Raw genomic sequence first — 16427 nt, forward strand, 5'->3', positions numbered from 1 at the left:
TGAGACAAGATTATTTTTTCTGAGTCTCTGTTATGTAAACTATGATTATTTCTGAAGCTTTAATTTCTAGTCCAAATGCCCCCAAAATCATGAGCCTCCAGGGGAAGGGTGTACTTTGAGTGACAAACAGAGCCAAGAGAGAAGGCAGGATAGGCCTCAAGGGATGGCTGGGGATAAAGCCAGTCTCCAGTCCTGAGAAGACACCACTAGACTGAGTGCTAGCACTGGAGAATTGACCAAGCCAGGGCAATTAATCATGCACGGAATCTGGCTCCTGGATTCCGCTGAGGCAGGTGATGGTGTGAGAAGTGGTGGAGATGAACACATCTTTAATTCACCAAAAGCAAGAGCACTCCTGCTGTCAGAGGACGGCGATACCTTCCAACCCACGGTTCACACACAGCAGGTGTATGTCCCATCTAAGAAAGGTGTTGCCAGCATTGTCCATGCTGTGAACTACAGCATTCAGAAAGTTTGGGCATTCGAGGATTAAGGCTGCTCATGCAACTGCAGTTTGGACTCCCGCTAACGCTTTATTGATGGCAGCCTCAATTACTTGATCAAATAAGGATCTTCTCTGCAGAACTGCTGCCGCATAGGCAGTGCTGTTAGTTGCAGACCTTTCTGTCTGCTGAAAACTGAAGGTAGTCAGTAATGCTCGACCAGTCTCAGTACGACGTTGCTTCCTATAAGCAACCTATTTTTGTGATAGGAACAATTTTCAGGCAAACACAAGAGGTTCTGCTAAGGAAAAAAAAAAAGTGTCTGTAGTAATTAATTTTCATTTGTTAATAAATTTTATTTTTTAATTAAGTTTTTAAGGCTTTACTAGGAGGGAGGCACATGCAGTAGGGTCAGCCTCTTAGCCATATCTTCACCCTAGAAAATAAGTGTGGCTCCACTGTAATCACAGACAGTTATCCTGGCTGTCAGATTTAAAATGATGGGTGTCATGTAGGTACAAACAATGCATGATAAATATCCTACGTGTTTAATCTAACTGCGAAGCATCGCCTGTATCGCAGTGCGCTAAAGCCTGTTTCCAGGGAGGAAAAAACAGCATGCAGCTGACAGCTGTTCCCTTGCTGAGCAAATGCTTCTTCACAGGCATCACAACCCTCGGCTAGCTATTTCAAAAAGGAGATGGGGGGCCTTCATCGGTTGATTATTGCCAGAAAGAATAAGCTGCAGCCTTATTTTCCTGTTAGCCTGATTTATAAGAGTTTCGCTATTGCCATTTGTCTGCTTGTTTTCCACTGGCCTGCTAAAGTTTGCCAAGCTCAGCAAGGTGGGAAGAACGGACTCATTATTTTGCTCTTGAGCTGGGTGTTGCTCTCCCATAGCTTTTTCCATATGCGACTGTGGAACATGCTGAACTTACATGTGATCGAAATTGCTTTTACAACTTATTTTGTACCACTGTGTGGATGTTTCTCTATTTGTGGTGAGAGATAGCCTGCTACTCCACTGGCCTAAGGCATGGAGATGTGAATTAACGTTCTCCACTTGATTCAGCCCAGCTCACTCTGGTATTGCAAGCAACCACGCAGCCCAAGGGAATGCATTTATCCCTAACGCAGCCTAGGTCTTGGGCAGTCTCAGTGCCCCATCAAAAATTAACTCAGTTCAGTCATCAATAGGAAAAAAGATTCTAATTTTCAGAATATTGCTGACTGATGAGTCTTCTCTCTCCCTTCCCCCTAGTGTTTTGCTGAATTTCCATCCAGGCGCTCAGAGGATGGAGTGTAACCATGCGTAACAATATGAAAAAGAACTACAGTTATAACCAGAGGATGGCAATCCAAACCCAAGAAAAGAGCAACTTTGGCTAACACGGGGGATGAAAGGTCATCGTTCCTCCATCAACCCGTAGATACCACGGCACAGCAAGCACGCAAACACACCCTTAACGCCTAGCCGCAAGTCCAGCCCAGTGGACAAGAACCCAGTTACAAGAGCCCAAGCAGACTTTGGGGGCCCGAGCTGGGCTTTCTTTCAGTTCTGCCGGGTTTTCAGCATATTGGTATCGCTGCCAGTTATATTGCATAAAACACAAGGCAAGCACACGCAATCAGACAGCGAACACTCGCTAGCGTGGGGTTTTACCTGAAACGAATGCTAAGTCGCGCTGTGCCTTCAGTCCCATCTCGGAAGTCATTAAAAATTTAAAAAAAAATAGTCAGAGAAGAGACAAGTTCACCCAGAGAAGAGACAATTACCGAGCAGGATTTATCATCCCGCCCTCCTGAAGCACATGCGGGGAGGCTTTGGCGAATCGAGGCCACGGGGGTGGCCGGGGACGGCCCGGTGCTGCCCCTCGAGAGCCGCGCCCGGCCTGTGGGAGAAGGTGTCCCGGCGGCGGAGTTGCCGCGGCGTGGGGAGGGCTGCGGAGCGCTCCTCGCGTGGGGCTGTGGGGCGCTGCCGGCGCGGGGCCGCGGGAAGCTGTGGAGGCCGGGGTGACCCCCTCGGCGGTGGGGCCGGCGGGAGGGCGCGGCGCTGCCGGGGCCTTGCCCGTGGCGGGGCTGGTGGCGACCCGCGCTGCCCACGCACACAGTTGCCCCGACGCACCCCCCGCCTCTCCGCCTTTCCCCCCACACACCCTCCCGCACCGTCCCCCCACACACACACCCACAGTCCCGCCGGCACCGCCCGTTCCCGGGGCCGGTCCCCCCCCCCCGCCCCCGCCGGCGGCGGCAGCAGCAGCGGCGCAGGAGCCGCGGCCGGCCGCGCAGGAGGCGCGCTCGGGCGCCGCCGCCTCCCCGCCCCTCCGCCGCCGCCGCCATGGCGGTGCGGAGCCGCGGCGCTTGGCGGCGGCTGCTGCTGCTGCTGCTCCTGGCCGGCTCCGCCGCCAGCCCGGCGGAGGAGGGCGGCGGGCGGCGGGAGGCGGGCGGCGGGGAGCACGGCGAGGAGGCGGCGCGGCCCCACCACGACTCCTCGTACGGCACCTTCGCCAGCGAGTTCTACGACCTGCGCTACCTCTCCGAGGAGGGTGCGGCGGCCGGGGGCAGGCGGCGGGGCGAGGGCGGGAGGGAGGGAGAGAGGGAGGGAGGGGGGGCCGGGCCGGGCAGCTGGCGGCGGCCCGGTGGCGACGGCGACGTTCAGCACGAAGGCCAGCGCCCGCCGCCATCTTCCGCCGCCGCCGCCGCCCGGGCGGCCTCCAGCCCGGCCTCTCGGGGGCCGGGGCCGCAGGGGAGCCCCGGCTGCCCTGCCCGACGGCCGCCCCCCCCCGCAGGGCTGGCGCCTCGCTCCCCAGCGGCACCCCCGGGCTCGGGCATCCCCCCCCGGCGGGGGCCGGAGCGGCCCAGGTCGGGCGGTAGCGGCGGGGGGGCCGCGGCGGGAGGCCGGGAGGGGAGCGGACGTCCGGGCTCCGGCCCTGTCCCGCCGAGGGGGACCGGCCGGCGGTGGGTCGTCGGCCGCGGGGCAAACCCCCCCCGTGAAAAGCTGCTCATTTAAAAAAGAGTCCTGGGTTTTGTGGCTTTCGAAATGCTGTGTGATGCCCTACGTGGTAAGAAACGTAGTCCTGGATTTTGGGGTGGGTTTTTTGCATTTACAAATGTCAGAATGTTAAAAACTCCAGATTTGTGGCTAGGCTTCATTGAAACTCGGTTGTTTGATGCATTTGAAGAAAGGCAGATGTGAGAGGATAGCGTGTCCTGGGACCAGGCTTTTAGTGATGCTCCGCTACAGGCTGCTGTGAAATTTTGCCGATTTAACGTGTTTGTGCTGGGTAATTTACCCAGGCCCCTAGAACAGTTAACAGAGGCTGTAATTTGCAGCTTTCAGCATACTTTCTCTCTCCATTGGTATTGTCAGAAATCTAGGGAAGTGAATTAGGGCTCCCAAATGCCTAAAGTTCTGTAAGTTAAACATCTGTCTTCAGGTGCTCTAACTAACTGCAGTGTTTATTTGCTCCTCAATGAATTGCTTCCAGAGGACTTTATAGTTTCACAACTACCACTTTGGTTGTCAGTTGGCTAAGCAGAAGAACATCCTATTAAAATATCCATGTTCATGCACCAGACACAACTTCTACAAGCCAAGACAGAAAAGGTCTCTGTGCAAATGTTCACACTTACTCTTTGGTGTACTGTCATACAATTGGGATTGTATGGGATGGACAGGGGATTGCTTGGAATCATACCTCTCGTTGTCCAGCTCTTCAGGGTCTTCCTTCACAAGTGACTGCAGGTCATTACTGCAGGCAAATCCCTGTTTTGATACCTTTTATTGCAATGCGTGTTTTATTTTACTACTTAATGGAGGATGTATTTACTATACAGATCCTTTCCGTATCCGTTCCTACAGCTCTGAATCTGGTGTCCTGCATTTATACTTGATACTGGCATTTATGGCTAAGGAATCAGAATTAGTTCCCTTATGGATTTCCTGAGGGGACTAAGACTGCACAAAGAGACAGCCGAGTGGAGATCCCTAATTGTTAGTTAACTGCGCTAGTCTGTGTACCTTCTGCCTTAAGTTAACTTTTGCCCTCGGTGTAGCAAAGCCATGCCCCGGCATCCTTCTCCCTTCTTGACAGATGTAGAAAACCTGAGAACATTTTTGTTTTCAGTTATCAGTGTTACTCTGGTACCTGGATCCAGGACCATCTGAGCAAGGGACTGTGTGTGTGACAAAGTAGTCTCTCGGCTGAACAGCTCAGTTACCAGTGGACAAAGTAAATGCTATTGGAACCCTTTCTCTTTAGTATTATTGCTTTTTATTCCTTGTATTTTATTTGGCAATGTTGTATTCTGATTATACAGGTTACCCTTTCCCTACTGCTCCTCCTGTGGATCCATTTGCAAAAATCAGAGTGGATGACTGTGGAAAAACCAAGGGATGCTTCAGGTCAGTCTGAGATAAAAGTGTAGGTACCTTTATGTTTGCAAATGTTGACTGAATGCATTGGAGACTTTGGTAAATGTTCCATATTCGTTTGAATAAATGCTTATGATTTAAGAATATACGAATGTGTAGTTATGGAGTATATTATCTGAGAAAACTAGATTATTTAGGGATATACATCACAGTTATGGACCTACAGTTATTTCATGTTTCTTGTATTTTCATGAAGGACTTACAAAACCAGGCCTAGGAAGGTCAACAGAATGATACTGCGTGTAATTAATTGCTTGCTGTACTGTTTAAATACTATACATTCTTACACTAAAGAGTAGTAATTGCAAACACTTGAGGGTACCTTGTGTATAGCATAATATAATATGTTTTACTGCCATTATGCCAAAATGCATTCTTTTAGTTTTTTCTTGCAGAAAGATAATTAAATTCCATTGCAGGAAACCACAAGGAAGTTACATGTATTTCCAATTCCGTGTAGGTACGGTAAACCTGGATGCAATGCAGAGACCTGTGACTACTTTCTAAGTTACCGTAGAATAGGAGCTGATGTTGAATTTGAGTTGAGTGCTGATACTGATGGCTGGGTGGCGGTGGGATTTTCCTCAGACAAGAAAATGGTAAGACATGTACAGTTCTTCATGTTGCGTGCACACTTTTGTATGCTAGGATACAAATGGTTTACATTTAATATGAAAACAGAAACAGAGCCTAAAAGGAAAAACTGACTTGCTGAAAACAAAGCACTGTTCGGTAGCCACCCTGGGAGCAGAAGCCAGGCCTACTGCCTCCCAGAAAACTGCCTCATCCTTCCTAACATGTCCTTTTCCTTCTTCTCTGAGAATTAAAGCAGTATTTCAGTTCAGCTCTGAATGTCTGAATGTTATTAGCTTTTTGCCTTTTTATTAGAAAAGCCCTCAGGAATAAGCCAATTCACATGGAAATGGCCTGTCATGCTTTATGTCAGTATTACTTGGACAAAAGGCACATCAGAAACTAAACAGAAAATAATTTTATTCTTCAGTAAATCAGCTGACTTTCAGCGATATAAATGTGGCTTTCGCCGTTAAACTTCAGAAATCTGTTTCTTTCATACCTGTGTGTTGTTCCAGGGAAGCCACGGATGTGTGACAAAATGACTCCTGCTAATTTAAACATACAGACTCTAGAAAGCAGTCTTGTTAAAATTTCGTTTTCATTTTCTCCTGGATTTTATTTGGGGGTTTTTTATGCTTATTTCTGTACTTTTCCATTCAAAAGCTTCACTCTTCATTGTGTTTCAGTGAGCAAAACAGGAGCGAACTCTGCTGTGCGAACTTTAAATAACCTGAGCAATAGACGACTTAGGCAAAGATGTTTTGTCTGTGATCGTTGGTAAAATGTTTAGGATTAAAATGCAGTTCATAATGTAGGTGTTGTACACAGAAACACTCCTGGGTATGTAAAACAATACTGACCCTATGTTCTAAATCACCAGTCAGAGGACAGGACTGTCTTTTATACTGCTATAAGCAGTAGTCTGAAAAAATACAGAATTTAGACATTCTGGGCTAGGACTCACAAAAAAGAATGGGAAGACTTGCACTGACTTAACATTTATATCAGACTCAGAATGAGAATGAGAAAGAAAATGTGAGGGCTGGTGCTTTTCAGTCATTACTACATATGTCTTAATATGACACTGTAAATAAGCACAATAAAAATAGAAGTCTTTTGTGTCACAAAGAACAGTTCACGTCACAAGAAAGAGTTCATGTTTTTAATGTTGTAAGGAACAGTTTTACAGCCAAATTTTGGGCAGAGTTTAGAAGCCTGGAAATGCAAGTACTCCACAGAGTTTTCAAAGCAGCTCAGCACCTTGAAATGTTTGGCCCCAAGCTATCAGAGACTGTGTTAAGCGTTTGTGACTCTGCTACAGCTGCAGTAGATCCCAGGGTCCCACTGCCTGCATCTCATCAGCCCCTTGAAAAGCAGGCATTACCTTCCGTCCCAAGCACATCAAGCAGCATGTTAAATCTCAGCTACTGGTAAGAAAAATAAAAGAAATGTAAAATGTTTTGCTTCCAAATTTGCTGCGTATGTGATCTAATGCCCATCAGTCAGCTGGACTAAACCAGCTAGCATCTGTCTTCCTCTCTTGTTCCTCTGCTGACTTCATCCTTTTTCATAACTTCCAGGAGGTTTTGGTGTCCTGGGATGCACAGGCTCTAATGGTAAAATGACTCTGGGTCAAAACAACTTAGCTATGAGAAGTGGGCTGTGCTTTGGAGGCCCTAATCCAAATGGTGTGGCCCAGATAGCTACAGAAGTTCAGGAAAAAATCCTACTTTTTGTCCTCAATAGATTTTTTTTTAAAAAAAGTTCCATGACCTATTTCTTTGTCTCAAATAACATTATGCTTCTCCCTTGCAGGCTTTTGTGCCTAGGCAGGATTTTGTAATGTCATTCTGTTAATTGAAATTCAGAATGCTTTTTTCTTTCCTTTTAATTTTTTTTTCTATGTGAAAACAGCTTTATTTTTGCTTCTTTGTACTTAAGAATGAGGGATTTGTGTCCAGATGTATAAAAACTAAACTTGGAAAACAAGTTATGGAGAGCAAGGATAGGCTCAAGACAGAAGCTGGAAAGGTTGCCTGCAGCATCACTGAGGTGCAGAAACTGTTGAAGCATGTGTTTTACCCCAGTTGTCCCCTTGTTCCCTCACTTTTGGCACATCTTTCACAAATCCACATAGCAATGTTTCCAGAGAGCTGAAATGAACCCTTTTCCTCTTCTTTCCCTATAACAAGAAACTGAGAGATTATCAGGCTAGCAAGCATCCTGTCTATCATCAGCATCACCTATCAGAAAGATTAATCTTGGAGAAGTAGGGCCTGTATTTAATACGGTGCTGATACCTGTGGCAGTGGTGTTCAGTAAAATGCCATTCATCCAAGTTGCACAGTGTTTTAATGGTTCTTGATACTAAGGCTTCTATGAAATAGTATCCTCAAATTAATGCTAATCCCTGAGGGATACAGTGCTCTACCACTTTGGCAGGGACTGTGAGTAGCTGTTCTAGCAACTGGTTTAATATTTCTATGAATGACCTCTACAAACAATTGTCTCACACTTCCTTCTGTCTGCCGTTTCTTTGCTTTACTGTAGTGCTTGGCGGCTGTTTATTCTATGTGAAGAAACACATATTACTTTTTTTCTTGTATCCTATGGTGTTCTATATTCTGTTACTACATGCTGACATCTTTCATTTTCTCTTAAGAGATATAAGAAGTGATGTTCACTTAAGTAGACATCAGAAGGGAACAGAAAAGAGACGGTAATTTATGGTATTATTTTCCCATATTTAGTAGATTCATCTCTATTTTACTAAATTATATTGGATTTCTGTCCATGATTTGATGCAGTGGAGTTTGTACACATCAAGGATTCAAACCTCTGAGTTTTCATGAAGCAGGATCCTAGAACTTCACAAATTGCAAAAGAAAACAGCCTTCCACTGATTAATTAATTATGTGATGTCAGGGTGATATCATGTCTCACAAATATGTTATATATGTTAGGTAAAATAACTCTTAGAAAGATCCAAAAGTGTAAATAAATATTGTGATGTTCAATCTGATTGAAGACATGTGGTTAGGGAAACAAATATTTGTGTATATATAACTGAGAAAGAAGGAATGAGAGTCCCAAGTCTTGTGTGTAATTTTGATCATTAAAAACTAATGAGGAAATGCTTTGTGACACTTCTGTTTTCCTTCTACCAATATGTTTTTACCATGTAGGGGGGAGATGATGTCATGGCTTGTGTTCATGATGATAATGGAAGAGTCCGAATACAGCATTTCTATAATGTTGGTCAGTGGGCTAAAGAAATCCAGAGAAATCCTGCTAGAGATGAAGAAGGGGTTTTTGAGAACAATCGTGTAACATGTCGATTCAAGCGTCCTGTATATGTTCCCCGAGAGGAAACCATCGTTGATCTGCATTTAAGTTGGTATTATCTGTTTGCTTGGGGCCCAGCAATTCAGGGTAAGTTGATTTCTGTGTTACCGACAGAACTGAGGTGCCAAAATTGATAAATGTCTTTCAATTACATTATTCTTACTAGACCCCTTTCTTTTTAATGAACTAAAATTCTGGCAGCATGGGGCTTAAAAACAGATAAAAAAGAAGACAAGATAAATAACAGATTCCTACATGTCTTGTTTTCATGGCTATATAGTTATTACCCCCACCCCCCAAAGCTAAATTTAGAACTTCATCACTAGAAATTCTGAATTCCTTTGAAGGATGTTTATTGTTTACTTGAATTGAATTTGTTTTATTCAGAATTTTAATTTCAGAAAGCAGAGAAATGACCCTACTCACTGACAGTGTAATATGGCATGCTCCTGTAGGTTTGAAAATTACTTGGCTGTCTACCCGTTTCTTTGGTAGTTACAGAAAAAATTAATCTGACATTATTTCTTTCTGCCCTTACCTGTTAAAGGTTCTATAACTCGCCATGATATAGACTCGCCACCCGTATCAGAGCGTGTTGTCAGTATTTACAAGTATGAAGATATTTTCATGCCATCAGCTGCCTATCAGACCTTCTCTTCTCCATTCTGCTTGCTCCTCATTGTTGCACTGACCTTCTATTTATTGATGGGAACCCCATGACCGATGGAAGAATTTGTCAGTGGAAGTTCCTCAGGATGGACAGCTATACAGATGGACGATGCATTTTTCTATCGGAATTTATATCTCACCACCATCCTCATCTAGCTGCTTTTGAACATAGTTAGCTTCTCAGGAGCATGCAATAACCATCTCCTTTGAGTGGCAGAGTGGTGACAAATCATTTAAGAATAATCAGTGAGCGCATAGGAGAATATTTTCAGTGTTGTGACTACTTGCTTAAAGAAAAGGAAACTTTTGTAAAATCAATGTGTGTGCGTGTGGCTGTGTACGTGTGTTTGGGAGGAGTGTCTGTATGCGTGTTTAGGCAAATTTAGTGATGGACTTCTGGTCAAATAACAAAATTGACTTCCAAATTGCTCCCAAAAGGCAAATTTGGGAAAATGTTATAATGCTGTTTGGTACTTCTGGAGCAGACAGCACAACTCCAAGTGCAGTTTCTGAACTTAAGATCTGGATACCGACACAGCAGTATAAAACCTGCTCTTCAGTAATGGACAGTTCTCTTTTTTTTTTTTTTTTTTTTTTTCATATTTACCAAGGTTTACTTGCTCTGGTACTTTCCACAACTAAACTTGCATAATCAAGCATTAACATGATTTTTTTTTTAATGGAAAAGAGGTGATGAATGTCTACAATAATAGTGTCTCAAGAGCTTTCTTGAAAGAAATGGCTACTTCTTTTATAAGTGAGATACAAAGTTATTTAAACCAGGGGAAGGGAGAATACAGTAATGTAAACTCTACATGCGTAGGAAAAACAGGTGTAAAACATACAGAATATAGAAGTTCCCAACAAGCCATAGGATGTCCTCCCAATAGATTAAATCAATTTTTCTCTTTTTATGAAGAAACAGTAATTTTGCTGACATGTAAATATGTTTTTAAGCAGTTGTGTAGTAGTATGACGTAATCGTGTTCTTCTGTGTTGTATGCCTGTATACCCTGTTCATGTTAAAGATTAATATGGGCAGCTGATGTTAACTTAAAAAGAAACAGAAATATAATTAATATTATTTGTAAGGAAAGATAGGGATTAATAAGAAGAGCAGTATCTTCTAAATGTAAAATTGCTAAAACGTAGTTACTGTGAAAAAAGATAAGCTGAAGAGGAAATACATTAGATTTTTTTATCAATAATAAATATTTCAAAGATGAATGCTAAATGTTACAGAAATGGAAAGTGTCAAAATGTATTTACAAGCCACAGAATATTGTGAAAAGCTTTGAGTTCTTGTGGAGACTTTCTGTTCTTCACATGACTGGAAGTGTATGACACATGTTTACATATAGCAGTCAAATGTGCTTAGGTAAGGTTGCTCATTCACTTCCCAACTTGCATCGAAATTCTATTTCAATAGAATTAAAATTTAAATTGTGCCAAAGTTCTATCTAATGTGGTATGCTTGAGGACTCTGTAACAGGATCTGGTAAAGTATGTGATGGACCTCCTTTCTATTCTCATTGCTGCATAGAGTTCAAAAAGATTATCTAGCTTTGCATCATTATTCACAGACTGAAGTTTGTAGACAATTTTTTTGGGCTCAGCATTCTTCAAACCTATGCTTAAAGTATATGAATTAGATTGAAAATTAATTTCTCTCCATCACAAACACTTTCCCTGTTTCAAAAGAAAGACTTCTTAGTAATACGTATTTTCATTGATGTCTTTAAGGATTTGTTCACTTAAAATACTGGAGTAGAGTTCAGGAGAGGGAAGAGAAACTCAGAATGAAGTGAACTTTAAAAGTGCATATAGTAGCTTTATTTAGCAGAAATTATTTCTCTCAAGTTGGATAACCTACTCAGCATCTGATGAAGGATATAGTAGAGACAATCTAATATGGAAGGTCTGTTTTGGTCTACAATAGCTGTAAAATTCAGCCTTAAGATCAGCTGAAGCAGATAGCTGAAGCCTGGATGTTGAGTTTTATATTCAGCAACCAGGTGAAGTGAGGAAATCATTAGGGCAAATTCTTCTTGTTTGTGCTAATTTGTAGGCAGCAGAGATAGTGCAGTTCCTTCTCAGCTATTTAAAGTAGCCTCAGGGTTGCTTTAGTTTATGGCCTTATATTTACATTTTTACTTTCAGGCATTTACCTGATTACCCACTAAAGGGCTAATCTAATAATTGAAAAGTACTGAAGTAGGATAGAAACCCATTTTGGTGCCTCTTTCCTTCTTTAATACAGTGCTGGATTTAGGATAGCCTGTCTGGACCTGAGCTCCAGAGATATGTTAAAGAGGACAATCCCAAGGTAAATGTACAACACCCATAAAGCTGCTTTCCACTTACCTGGAGTCGTGTGTCTAAAGTTCAGACTCTAAAGCGACAGCAAATTCAGAGTAGAGGCAGAGCTGTTTAAGGATATGTCTGCCACAAAGTATAAACTACTTCAATCTTCAGCTGTACCCATGTTCTCAATTAGGGTAAAAAAATACTTTTTTTTTTTTTTTCAATGTATTTATCAGTGTGTTGTCTGGTGTTTTTGTCATCATATTTTTTTCTTGTTGAAGTATTAGCAGAAATGTGCACTTCTATAAAAACTTTCACCCAAGCTTCAAAGTATTTAATTAGCACTAATTAAGTATTTCTAATCAAATGTGAGGAAATAAAAGGCCACAACAAGCACAAAGCAATCTGTTTTCTGCAGCATTTTAACTGATGGCTGAGTTTAGCACTGAGTTTGTCTGAGAGTTGTTCTTCAGAGTGGAACAAGCAGGAATCTGAGATTTAAGTCAACAAACAAAGAAGGTAAAAAGTCTTTAGAAAGTACTAGTCAGGAAGAAATATGAGAAGAAAAAGGCCATAAGAGAAATGAAAAGACTTAGTGGTATTTAATTTTGTATGACACTTGGTAAGTCTTAACATTTGAGTGGGCATAGTAACTTGTCATGGAAGGTATTTTGGTTTTTTGTTTGTTTGGGTTTTTTTTAACACTGAAAAGCAGGATTGACCCCTGTTATACAAAGTTACTACAAAATAACTTTCTTCAAAGTAGTTAAGTGATTATGGCATCCAAACAGTTTTTTTGATTTTTCTAATTAACAGGTACCAACACAAGCTAGAGGAAAAGGCCTCCTTTGGAAAAAGAGGCAGACGTTTCCTTCTCTAAATCATTTTGGTTTTTTTATGGTGCCTACTAGCAAGCAGCTGTTAACAAACACAGTTCCACAGTGCTTTTATTTTGAGAATTACTTGCTGAAGGGTGACATATAGAGGCATAGAATTTCAAAAGTGCATGTTTAGAGTATGGTGTTATGGAGTATAGAGTATTTATAATTTTAACTTTGGTTATTAATTAGAAAGATAGGACTGGCAAAGCCCATAAGGCATTAATTAATGTCCTTAGATATGTTATTTCCATGTAGAACAGAATTCAGTTGTGACCATTGGTTGTTACATTAACCATATTATCACCCTCTGCTCACTCTGTCCATCTTATTTAGAATGTTTTATACTTAAAGTTTGTAAGTTAGTTGGAAGAGAAATCAGCTGCTTGGATTTGTGACAGTGCCTATTGCAAAGGGACCTTGTTTTGTGATTGTAGTGTCTGACTGGTACCCTGCTACAAATAGTAAGCTAGACATGACATTCATAATAATTAGAAAAGAGAGAAAAATAAGTGATGAGGATAGACTTTTGAAAAGTAATTTTTTTTCCTTTGCTATATATATATATTTATGTTTAGGTGAGATACTCTTAGATCGTAATTGATTCCCTCCCCCCCAAAAAAAAAAAAAAAAAAAAGCCTAGCTGATTTGACCATGTCGTTGGCTACAGGGTGATGCTTTCTTCAAAATTCTGTCATTATAAGGGAAATACTTGGGTTTTGAAAGAGAACATATTGATGAGAAGTTTGAAATCCCTCTGTGGCCTTCTTGTCTTTCTTGATTGGTTTTGCAATACTTGGATACCAAGAAATAAAACCACTTGTGGTTTCCCTAATATGAGGAAACACCCCCACCCCACCCCCCGATTGGGTTAAAAATTGTGAAAGTTGTATTTGTCATTGACATTTCCAGTCTTTTAACATAGGGATTAGAGAATGACTGGAGCGTGGTGTACATCAGCAATCCCAGGCAGCAGTTTTGAAGCTTACTTGGGACACCATATCCTGGGTCTGAACCAAGAAGTAGAGCCCTGCAACTGCCTCCATGTGCTCAATGGCTACTGTGAAATGGAAATAACAAACAGCACAACCCATCCTACACCAAATCCCTTAAATATGCAGATCTTCTTTTGCCAAACTGTGGATGGTGTTCTTACTGTGAGTGTTAATGTCTAGTCTTTCTCTGAAAAGTACCACACTCCTTGTCACTAGCCTATGTCCTGTCCCCGTTTCCACGGATGCCTTATGCTGTTTAGTTAGATGATCCTGAGAAGTCTTAGTCTAGCTGTGAAGAAGAGTTAGTGGGTAAGGAGGACTGACACACAGCTGTCTTCACGATTATCCAGGTCACAAATAGAAATCTGTGTCATTGATGCTACTCCAGTCATCTGTAAGTAAATGACTGATGTAACTTTAAGAGAAGATGCAGGTCTTCTTACTTTTTGTCTGTCTTCTCTTTACCTTCTCATCCATCCAGTGCATCAGACACTTATAAAGAAACAAATTTTTCTCTTTTTAGAGAATAGACCATCTGTCTGGTCTTTATGGGTTCACTGGAAGTTTGTGCCATGCCATACTCTAGAGGTAGAATTAAACCTTATATACAAACTTGATAACTTTTATCAGCATTTAAATTGCATTTTGACTCATTGGTTTCCTTGGTATGACACACTGATGTGTAGCAGGTGTATTTTTCCTGCCCTCCCCCCCCCCTCCTTTTTTTTTTTTTTTTTAACATCTCCAAATAGTTTCCCTATAGAAAAATATTTGGTAATAGCTTTAGGAGAAGGAAACATGTATTTCACAGAATTACAAAAGGTCTAATATCACTTATTTTCAGAGATACCTATTGTGCTAGTATTTTATATGAAGTATAACTTTGTATAGAGCCTTAGATTTATGATAGAAGTAGAAACATGTTTAAATATTATAGTTGTTTTTGGTGCTTCATGGAGCTGTGTATGTGCATAATCTGCATGAATTGGCATCCTCTGTTTGAACTCTGACTCCACAGTGTGTAATGAACAGGCAAAGTGTCTGCTTGAATGCTACACACTGAGGCATTGGTGACATCAGATCGTTTGGGATAGAAGAATGGAGAGACTGGTAGTAAGGCTGGATGACAAGGAAGGACTAATGGTTTTGGCACTCTTCCTATTTTTGTATGTGTTTACATGTGGCTGAGCACATCTGGCACTTTTATCACAAGCAAATATTAATTGATGTGAATAGAAGAAACAGTCTGACTTCAAGTCAGCTTTAATACATGTCCTAGCTGCGTAAGGGCTGATGTGGGGACAAGGTGAGACTGTGCCTCAAGATGTGTACTCCCCTGATACTCCAAGGTAAGAGCTAGAGGCTTGATCTTGCCTTTAGAGGTATGAAAACCTGTCAGGACCCTGGAGACAGTAGTGACAGTTGGGTGCTGCGCATGTACCTGCTCACTGGCCATTTTACAAACTACTGCTGCAGCAGCTGGAGTATCAAAAAATGGAGACTCTGCATCCGTTCTTAATAGCTTTCATTGTACATTGTCTATTTCCCTAATTAAAATTTCACTACCTGTATTTCTGTAGCAGTGTGTTAGGGCCTAATGCAGCTCTCCCACAGCCTGCCCAGCACACATAATGGATAGTTAACTGGGAGGTTTTAAAGAAAATCTCAATTTCCCAAGTACAAAAATTAATCAAAAGAAATTAATTTATATTTATTGAACATATGTCAGCTTTCTACCACACTTTTTCACATCTAGTTATTTCTGTGCAATTTGTATGTCAAGGTATCTGATTTTTGCAGATTCAGGGTAAGATCTAGGTAAACCTTCCTTTTCTAAGCCTGCTTTATTAGTATGAAATAATCACTTAGGTAACTTTCATTTTATTTTTATAGTGGGCTTGGTAAATTATGTATGCTTGAACTTAGTTATTTAACTTTTCTAATTTGGGCTCAGATAGTGAGGCAAAAACTAATTCTGAAATGTCAAGGAGGATGTATGCAGCTTGTGGAGTTGATAGGTGTGAAAAAGCAGACTTAAAAGACATTACTTGCTTTGAGAATCTGTGATTTGACTTGGCAATAGCAACGAATCTGCTGTAAGGAAAGGGGCAGAATTTTTTTTTTTTTTTTTTATTGGATTGCTAAGTAGTTTGAATTGCACTCATAGACTCATAGAATATCTCAAATTGAAAGGGACCCATAAGGATCCTTGAGTCCGACTACCTAAAACTAAAATGACATCATCCAGATGCTCTTTGAACTCTGACAGGGTTGACGCTGTGACCTCTTCCCTGGGGAACCTGTTCTAGTGACCGACCACCCCCTTGGTGAAGAACCTTCTAATGTGCAACCTGACCTTAATCTGATGCAGCTTCACAGTCTTTCACAACTGTTGCATTTGCCCTGCTTGTGTTTCTTCTCTAAATAGGAATGTTCTTTTAAATTGATATGAGGTTGGAATATGTGCAGGACTTCACAGCCCGTGTTTTAGAACAGCTGTTGCTGCTCCATATAGGTTCATTTTGATCTGCAATGAGAGGCTATTTAGGAAGGTTCTTATAAGGTGAACTTTTATATGGGTCTCTTAAGAATCTTTCTGTAAAGGTGTTATGTTCTTTATAGACTAGAGTGTTACAGAATTACCTGGTAGCAGTACTTTCATGAGCTGTTTCAAAATGATACTTACTCAAATTCATGTTTACATTTTTAAAGAAGTTAATTGCATTTCTCAAAAGTGCCAAACAGCTGCAAATCTTTCATGGCTTCAATGCCTACTCAGGGC

At 41.7% G+C, this 16427-nt stretch overlaps 1 protein-coding gene across 1 annotated transcript; it reads left to right on the top strand.

Moving 5' to 3' along the window:
• Window positions 1–2767: 2767 nt before the first annotated feature.
• Window positions 2768–14342, top strand: FRRS1L (ferric chelate reductase 1 like). Its single transcript, XM_074897809.1, has 5 exons — window positions 2768–2989; window positions 4764–4848; window positions 5339–5477; window positions 8640–8886; window positions 9347–14342. Exons 1-5 carry the CDS (start codon window positions 2782–2784, stop codon window positions 9517–9519), a joined length of 852 nt encoding a protein of 283 aa, XP_074753910.1. The 5' UTR covers window positions 2768–2781; the 3' UTR covers window positions 9520–14342.
• The last annotated feature ends 2085 nt before the right edge of the window (window positions 14343–16427 follow it).

This window comes from Athene noctua, chromosome 2 (assembly GCF_965140245.1).
Source record: "Athene noctua chromosome 2, bAthNoc1.hap1.1, whole genome shotgun sequence".
Taxonomy (NCBI): domain Eukaryota; kingdom Metazoa; phylum Chordata; class Aves; order Strigiformes; family Strigidae; genus Athene; species Athene noctua.